The 9,547-nt window shown below is 43.0% G+C and overlaps 1 protein-coding gene across 1 annotated transcript; it reads left to right on the top strand.

Moving 5' to 3' along the window:
- The first annotated feature begins 1,310 nt into the window (after positions 1-1,310).
- gdf9 (growth differentiation factor 9) lies at positions 1,311-5,928 on the top strand. The gene is made up of 2 exons (XM_056276694.1): positions 1,311-1,665; positions 4,994-5,928. The coding sequence occupies exons 1-2, from the start codon at positions 1,311-1,313 to the stop codon at positions 5,926-5,928; spliced, it is 1,290 nt and encodes a 429-aa protein (XP_056132669.1).
- The last annotated feature ends 3,619 nt before the right edge of the window (positions 5,929-9,547 follow it).

Genomic DNA, 9,547 nt, shown 5'->3' with positions numbered 1-9,547 from the left:
ACACAGCGGAACCTCGGTGATCGGCGGCGGCTGACCAATGGATCCGGGTCACGGCACCAGTTTTATGTAGCAGCTGTAAGATGGTTGCTCACAGAATGAAGAACACCAATCAAAATCAGGATCTGCACATTTATTCTAAAAAATAAAAAATAAAAAAGTAACATGGGGCAAAGTCAAGTCACACACAGTGGCATGTTGTCTTTCATTCGCTGCTCAACTTTTTGTCGCGAATTCGCAGCCACGTCGCTGCTGCGTGATTTTTTTCGTACCCGTTTTCCGGGAACTCTGCCTCTGATTGGCTAGTACTCGTTGCCTCCGTGGATTAGGTTGGTTAGGGTTAGGGTGGGGTTAGGGATAGGGTTAGCCAATCAGAGATAGAGTAGGGGCGGGTCTTCCCGGAATCCAGGCGAACGCTCTTTCAACGAGTACTAGCCAATCAGAGGCAGAGTTCCCGGAAAACGGGTACGAAAAAAATCACGCGTCGCGACTGCTGCGTCTCGTGTGTCACTAATTGAAGTCCCCTTTGCTGAAACAGGTAAACTGGAACGATATATTCATTCGTTAAACATAAGGTTGGTGATGTACAGACTATAACAGAAAATATTACACAGGGTTTGAGAATGTTTACCAAGAAAAAAAGATCAAATAAAGATAACATGAGCAACATATTCACACATACACACACACACACACACACTTCATAAACTTCAGAAAATTCTTCATACATTTTATAATTCCATTATAATTCTGTTATCCTCTTTCAATGTTGTATTCTGTAAATAGTGTAAACACAACATCCATTGCACATGGTCCGTCTTGGGACAGAGATCCCTCCTCTGTTGCTCTCCCTGGGGTTTCTTCCTATTTTCCCCCCCTAGTTAAAGCTTCTTTTTTCCCCTCCTTTTTTAAGGGGTTTTTCCTTATCAGATGTGAGGGTCTAAGGACAGGATGTTGTGTTACTGTAAAGCCCACTGAGGCAAATTTGTAATTTGTGATATTGGGCTATACAAATAAAATTGACTTGACACACACATACACACACAGTGCTATTGAATAAATAACCAAGACGACAATAACAACAATAATAATAAACATTATCATACATTTTAGCAACCCAAGAGGGCTGGGTTGAGATGAGCCTGGGCCAGGTTTCCATCCGGGCAGCGTCGGATTGACGGACGCTGCTGATTGGAAACATCTGGGTGGACGCGCTGATCGGTGACACCTGACTAGTCCGGCGGACCTTAACTTTTAACCGGAGAACTTCTCCGAGGCTCCAAGGACTTAAGCTTGAACTGCTGGATATGATCATGGAGACGCAAACGCTGATTTCAGCCGTATTTCATCACCTGGTCGCTGCTTTTCTACTGTTTCTCGTCTTCGGCGGCTGTCCACGCAGTTCTCCTTTCGCCTCCTGCAGCGCGCTGCCCAGCTCCCCTCACCACAGTGCCTTCTCCCCGCTGTTAAAAGCTCTGTCAGAGCAAGGAGGCTCGACTTGGACCCCGGACCTCAAGAGAAGGTATAAACCCGAGCATAGGTATGTGAAGTATATGTCTGAACTTTACAAGAGGTCCAAAAGGGTGGAGAGAAGCTCGGACGGGAACGACCTCTACAACACCATCCGCCTGATAAAGCCGCTTGAAGAGTGTCTTCTTCAGAATGAAGGTGAGTAGATGAGGCTAGACATTTTGGAGGGGGGGGGTAGTCAAGTTGATGTCTTTACTCGTGCTCATTAATCCAGGTAAGAATTTGTCATTTGTGATATTGGGCTATACAAATAAAATGGACTTGAATCAATTCATCTGAACACAACGTTTATTGGGAGAAACGTTTAATCACTCATCTAAATGACTTTGTCAATCTCAAGTGACTGCAGGTCAGCAGCACCCTTAGAAACAATACAGTCGCATAACGACCGAAACCAACGATCAGTTTCATATGCAAATTGCCGTGAGCATTAACTAGAGTTAGAATAGCAATATGTACTGTTCACAGAGGATTGGGGAATAGTTGCAATCACAGCATTGTAAGATGGCGACAGATGTACTCTTAGGCCCCCCTCGGTTCAGGGGTGGTTGTTCCCTCTTCACATGGATGGCTCTCCGTTCAAACCAGCGTTCCTCCCTTCAGGGATACCTGCAGTCAGTTGAGCCTGAAGAGGTCACGTTGATGAGTGATGAAACGTTTCTCTCTCAATAAACGTTGTGTCCGGATGAACTGATTCAACTTTATTTGATTTCCTTACCTGGATTATTGAGCATGCATCAAGACATTGGATATTGGCCATTCAAGGGGAATTTAAGGGACTGTCTTATAAGAGCAGTTTTTGTATAACAAAAAACTTGAATAGCTTCCCATATAGATGTCCAACACATACAAAACTACGTGTTTTAGAAAGTGCATAACAGGTGGGTCAATCCACGGCAAATACATTTTTGAAAAAATGTTTCTTGATTTTTTTTTTCATACATTTTTTTTTATTACAAAACATGCAATAACTTCCTGTATATTGGGTGTGTTAAAAAAGTGCACAACAGCAGGGACAATCCACGGCAATTAGTACATCTTTGGAAAAATGTTTTGTTGATTTTTTTTTTTTTAAATGAATTGCAAAAAAATTCAATGACTTTCTGTATATAGGGCCTATTCATACAAAACCAAGTATGTTATAAAGTGCACAACAGGAGGGTCGATCTACGGCAATTATGTGTTTGACAAAATGTTTTTTTTTTTCATTAATATTTGTATTGCAAAATATTCCGCCCAATGACTGCTGGGATAGGCTCCAGCATCCCGCGACCCCGATTGGGATAAGCGGCTTGGATATGGATGGCTGGATATTCAATAGCTTTCTGTGACTCGCGAAGTGCGGTGGATTAGCAAGGAAGCGGTGAGGGCAGCTATGAAAAGTGGAAAGGCAGTTGGTCCTGATGACATACCTGTGGAGCCATGGAGATGTTTAGGAGAGATGGCAGTGGGATTTTTACCTAGATTGTTTAACACAATCTTGGAAAGTGAGAGGATGCCTGAGGAGTAGAGAAGAAGTATACTGGTACCAATTTTCAAGAATAAGGGCGATGTGTAGAACTGTAGCAACTACAGATGTATAAAGTTGATCAGCCACAGCATGAAGAAATGGGAAAGAGTAATAGAAGCTAGGTTAAGAGGAGAGGTGACGATTAGCGAGCAGCAGTATGGTTTCATGCCATGAAAGAGCACCACAGATGTGATGTTTACTTTGAGAATGTTGATGGAGAAGTGCAGAGACGGTCAGAAGGAATTACATTGTGTCTTTGTGGATTTAGAGAAAGCATATGACAGGGTGCAGAGAGAGGAGGCGTGATATTGTATGAGGAAGTCTGGAGTGAAGAAAAGTATGTAGGAGTGGTGCAGGATATGTATGAGGGAAGTGTGACAGTGGTGAGGTGTGCAGTTGGAATGACAGATGGGTTCAAGGTGGAGGTGGGATTACATCAAGGATCGGCTCTGAGCCCTTTCTTGTTTGCAGTGGTGATGGACAGGATGACGGATGAGATCAGGCAAGAGTCCCCGTGGACGATGATGTTTGCGGATGACATTGTGATCTGTAGTGAGAGTAGGGTGCAGGCTGAAGAGAGCCTGGAGAGGTGGAGGTATGCACTGGAGAGAAGAGGAATGAAAGTCAGTAGGAGCAAGATGGAATACATATGTGTGAATGAGAGGGAGGACAGTAGAATGGTGAGGATGCAAGGAGTAGAGATGACGAAGGCATATGAGTTTAAATACTTGGGGTCAACTGTCCAAAGTAACCGGGTGTGCAGAAGAGAGGTGAAGAAGAGAGTGCAGGCAGGGTGGAGTGGGTGGAGAAGAGTGTCAGGAGGGATTTGCGACAGAAGGGTATCAGCAAGAGTTAAAGGGAAGGTTTACAAGATGGTTGTGAGACCAGCTATGTTATATGGTTTGGAGACAGTGGCAGTGACGAAAAGACAGCAGGCGGAGCTGGAGGTGGCAGAGTTGAAGATGCTATGATTTTCATTGAGAGTAATGAAGAAGTACAGGATTAGGAACGAGTATATTAGAGGGACAGCTCAGGTTAGACGGTTTGGAGACCAAGCAAGAGAGGCAAGATTGAGATGGCTTGCACGTGTGGAGGAGAGATGCTGGGTATATTGGGAGAAGGATGCTGAATATGGAGCTGCCAGGGAAGAGGAAAAGAGGAAGGCCAAAGGGGAGGTTTATGATGTGGTGAGAGAGGACATGCAGGTGGCTGGTGTGACAGAGGAAGATGCAGAGGACAGGAAGAGATGGAAATGGATGATCTGCTGTGGCGACCCCTAACGGGAGCAGCCAAAAGTAGTAGTAGTAGTAGTTTCTGTGTATAGGGCCTACTCATACAAAACCAAGTGTGTTAGAAAGTGCACAACAGGAGGGTCAATCTACGGCAATTACATGTTGAAATTTTTTTTTTAAATGGGTTTCCTCCAGGTTGTCCGGTTTCCTCCCACAGTCCAAAGACATGTAGGTCAGGTGAATCGGCCATACTAAATTGTCCCTAGGTATGAATGTGTGTGTGTGGGCCCTGTGATGGCCTGGCGGCCTGTCCGGGGTGTCTCCCCGCCTGCTGCCCGATGACTGCTGGAATAGGCTCCAGCATCCCCACGACCCTGAGAGCAGGATAAGCGGTTCAGATAATGGATGGATGGAAATAATACCTTAGATGGATGGCCGTCCCCTGTATCTGACCTTGTCCATATCTGACATTGCTGGCATTTAAAAAATCCTTTTAAAATGAAATGTTACCAATGCAACTGACTTTTACGTACATGGCAGCACAAATATGAAAACATATTCTCATCTTGGCCTTATTTATAATGTTCCAAGTATTTGTTTGAAAGCACAGTATATTTTTGCTTTGGCTAATAAACTTTTGTAACAATGAGATGATTCCTGGTTTTAATCATGGAGCTGATATACCATGAGTGATGGTGTTCTGTCTTCTCATGTTTCCGCACAGAGTTATTTATGCAAGACCTTTCCTACAACCTCGATCGAGTAAGAAACAACGAAAAGCTTCTGAAATCTCTCCTGCTGTACTCTTCTGACCATGGCCAGACTGCATCCATCACTCCTGTGTGCTACCTGAATATCAAAGGCAAGGACAACTCAAACCAGTGTCCGCTGTGTCCTGGTGTCGAACACATAGTCAACTTCACAGTAAATGCAGGTGGAAAGAGAAGAGTGGGTTGGGTAGAGGTTGATGTCACCTCTGTCCTCCAACCTCTCATGGACTACCAGAAGAAGGACATCCACCTGCTCATTAATTTAACATGCACAGAGGACCAAGTGGCCAGGGCTTACAAGCACAAAGGCTCCATAGGGCACACCCTGAGATCTCCACCCCTTCTCCTGTACCTCAGTGACACTAGCAAATCGTTCCACCAGAGGTCGCCCATCTTCTCTGATGTAGGTCAAAATCCAAGTAATGCAGCAAACACATTTGACAAAACGATGGAAATCCAACCAGAACGAAGAATCCAGCACAAAAGGAGATTGAGAAGGGAGTCTGTAATGAGCATAAAAGAGCAAAGCGAAAATATCCAACAGCCCGAACCTCTTCCGAGCTCAGCATTTCCAAGTGACTGTGCCTTGTATGATTTCAGGGTGAGATTCAGCCAACTCAAATTGGATCACTGGATCGTGTTCCCCCCTAAATACAACCCTAGATATTGTAGAGGCATCTGCTCAAGGACAATGGGCTCCATCTATGGCTCACCAATCCATACAATGGTGCAAAGCCTCATATATGAGTTGCTTGATTCCTCAGTGCCAAAGCCCTCATGTATTCCCTCCCATTATGAGCCTCTAAGTGTCATGATCTTTGAAGAGGATGGCTCTTATATGTACAAAGAGTTTCAGGATATGGTTGCTACTGGATGCACATGTCGTTAACTCGACTACTTCTGGATGATGAAATGTATGTCAGATTTTTATAAGCTTAACAGAACATTAATTTAAACCTTCTGTTCTGGCAACATGGATGGATTTGTTTTATTTCTCACCATGTGCAGATATTAGACAGCAGTTGAAATGTCTCATTCTCTGGCCAGAATCAGTGAGTTCATTAATTGTAAAACCATTGTGCCTAAAATAAGACTGATTGAGAGCAGGATTGTTTAATGAAGGGCAACGTGTTTAATTGAAATGTTTTATTGTAATAGAAAATGAAGAAATATGGTATTTGTCTTTTTTTTTCTTCTTTCTTTTTTTGTTTATGAATAGGAAAAGTTGTGAAGATATCTTTTCCTTTAATTTCTGGTCATTGCCATTTGATCTTTGACACACTTGAAGAAAATATTCTTTTAAGTTAATTTTTGTTAATTTATATTGGGTGGGTGATCTCTCTATTATCCTGTGGTTGAACACAACTTGCAAGTTTTAAGTAACCCTGTTCTGGACAAAATATGAAAAGCAATCACATGCAAACCTTTTCCATATTATTACTGGCAATTCATCACTTATGTGGATAACTAATTTCCAGAAAGAAAGCTTTCTAGATCAGCATGAGTCAAAGTTGCCATGTAGTTATTGCCTCTTGTGCAGTGACTGCATGGTTTTGAATTTGGTAAATTGATGAATGTGGCTAAATGTATGTAATATATATTTATGCAAATGTGATGAATATACTGTGTGCTTGTTGAGCTTATTGACATTCACAAAAAATATTCTGATATGTTCATTGGAGAAATGGAAATTAAAAAAAAAAAGCAAGCAAAGATTTGGTGTGCATGTGTGCATACACAACTGACCTAATATGCTACTTTATTTTGTGGTCTAAAAAGTAGTGTATGTCTGGGGGGAGGAAGTTTGAACGTCCATTACAGGGATGCAAACACATATGGTGAAAAAAAAGAGCTACGTGAAGTCGGGGGGGGGGGGGTGACAGCTTAATATCATGTGATGAAGGCCTGTGCTATATACTGGCATAAATGGGAAATTATATTTAATACACTCTAATCAATAAGAGTCAGATGTTAAGTAGTAAATTACGTTGTTTTTATTTTCAGAAATTTAAACATTATATATATATCCATCCATCCAACCACTTATCCTGCTCTCAGGGTCGCGGGGATGCTGGAGCCTATCTCAGCAGTCATTGGGCAGCAGGCGGCGAGACACCCTGGATAGGCCGCCATATTACTAATTTATTAATTATAGATAATTACGTAAATATAATTTATATCTAATATTATATATATACACTACCGTTCAAAAGTTTGGGATCACATTGAAATGTCCATATTTTTGAAGGAAAAGCACTGTACTGTTCAATGAAGATAACTTTAAACTAGTCTTAACTTTAAAGAAATACACTCTATACATTGCTAATGTGGTAAATGACTATTCTAGCTGCAAATGTCTGGTTTTTGGTGCAATATCTACATGGGTGTATAGAGGCCCATTTCAAGCAACTATCACTCCAGTGTTCTAATGGTACAATGTGTTTGCTCATTGGCTCAGAAGGCTAATTGATGATTAGAAAACCCTTGTGCAATCATGTTCACACATCTGAAAACAGTTTAGCTCATTACAGAAGCTACAAAACTGACCTTCCTTTGAGCAGATTGAGTTTCTGGAGCATCACATTTGTGGGGTCAATTAAACGCTCAAAATGGCCAGAAAAAGAGAACTTTCATCTGAAACTCGACAGTCTATTCTTGTTCTTAGAAATGAAGGCTATTCCATGTGAGAAATTGCTAAGAAATTGAAGATTTCCTACACCGGTGTGTACTACTCCCTTCAGAGGACAGCACAAACGGGCTCTAACCAGAGTAGAAAAAGTGGGAGGCCGCGTTGCACAACTGAGCAAGAAGATAAGTACATTAGAGTCTCTAGTTTGAGAAACAGACGCCTCACAGGTCCCCAACTGGCATCTTCATTAAATAGTACCCGCAAAACACCAGTGTCAACATCTACAGTGAAGAGGCGGCTGCGGGATTCTGGGCTTCAGGGCAGAGTGGCAAAGAAAAAGCCATATCTGAGACTGACCAATAAAAGAAAAAGATTAAGATGGGCAAAAGAACACAGACATTGGACAGAGGAAGACTGGAAAAAAGTGTTGTGGACGGATGAATCCAAGTTTGAGGTGTTTGGATCACAAAGAAGAACGTTTGTGAGACGCAGAACAAATGAAAAGATGCTGGAAGAATGCCTGACGCCATCTGTTAAGCATGGTGGAGGTAATGTGATGGTCTGGGGTTGCTTTGGTGCTGGTAAGGTGGGAGATTTGTGCAGGGTAAAAGGGATTCTGAATAAGGAAGGCTATCACTCCATTTTGCAACGCCATGCCATACCCAGTGGACAGCGCGTGATTGGAGCCAATTTCATCCTACAACAGGACAATGACCCTAAACACACCTCCAAATTGTGCAAGAACTATTTAGAGCAGAAGCAGGCAGCTGGTATTCTATCGGTAATGGAGTGGCCAGCGCAGTCACCAGATCTGAACCTCATTGAGCTGTTGTGGGAGCAGCTTGACCGTATGGTACGCAAGAAGTGCCCATCCAACCAATCCAACTTGTGGGAGCTGCTTCTGGAAGCGTGGGGTGCAATTTCTCCAGATTACCTCAACAAATTAACAGCTAGAATGCCAAAGGTCTGCAATGCTGTAATTGCTGCAAATGGAGGATTCTTTGACGAAAGCAAAGTTTGATGTAAAAAAAATCTTATTTCAAATACAAATCATTATTTCTAACCTTGTCAATGTCTTGACTCTATTTTCTATTCATTTCACAACATATGGTGGTGAATAAGTGTGACTTTTCATGGAAAACATGAAATTGTTTGGGTGATCCCAAACTTTTGAACGGTAGTGTATATTAAATTGTCCCTAAGGAGCTTAGAGTAGCTCCCTAGGGACAATTTAATAGGAGCTTGGAGTAGAGCCGCTGCTCCTTCGCATCGAAAGGAGCCAGTTGAGATGGTTCGGGCATCTTATTAGGATGCCTCCTGGGTGCCTTCCTTTGGAGGTTTACCGGGCACGGCCAACTAGGAGGAGACCCCGGGGTAGACCCAGAACTCGCTGGAGGGACTACATGTCCAATCTGGCCCGGAAACACCTTGGGATCCCCCAGGAGGAGCTGGGGGGCATTGCTGGGGAGAGGGACATCTGGAGTGCCCTACTTAGCTTGCTGCCACCACGACCCGACCCCGGAAAAGCGGCTGAAGATGAGATGAGATGAAATTGTCCCTAGGTGTGAATGTATAGATGTGTGTGTGTGTATCTGTGATGGCCTGGCAGCCTGTCCAGAGTATCTCTCCGCCTGCCACCCAATGACTGCTGGGATAGGCTCCAGCATCCCTGTGACACAGAGCAACATAAGCGGTTTGGATAATGTATGTATGTATGCATATATATGTAAATATATATATGTGTGTGTGTGTGTGTGTGTGTGTGTGTGTGTGTGTGTAAATATATATATATACACTCACTGGCCACTTTATTAGGTACACCTTGCTAGTACCGGGTTGGACCCCCTTTTGCCTTCAGAACTGCCTTAATCCTTCGTAG

Source organism: Lampris incognitus, chromosome 1 (genome assembly GCF_029633865.1).
Source record: "Lampris incognitus isolate fLamInc1 chromosome 1, fLamInc1.hap2, whole genome shotgun sequence".
Taxonomy (NCBI): Eukaryota; Metazoa; Chordata; class Actinopteri; order Lampriformes; family Lampridae; genus Lampris; species Lampris incognitus.
The sequence above is the reverse complement of the archived record's forward strand: the minus strand, read 5'-3'. Positions and strand labels throughout refer to the sequence as shown.

What these genes read in the sequence shown, in the direction of transcription:
- gdf9 (XM_056276694.1), top strand. Translation starts at nt 1,311, where the DNA reads ATGGAGACGCAAACGCTGATTTCAGCCGTATTTCATCACCTGGTCGCT. An exon ending in GTGTCTTCTTCAGAATGAAG is followed by an intron (nt 1,666 to 4,993) that starts GTGAGTAGATGA and finishes GTTTCCGCACAG; the next exon opens with AGTTATTTATGCAAGACCTT.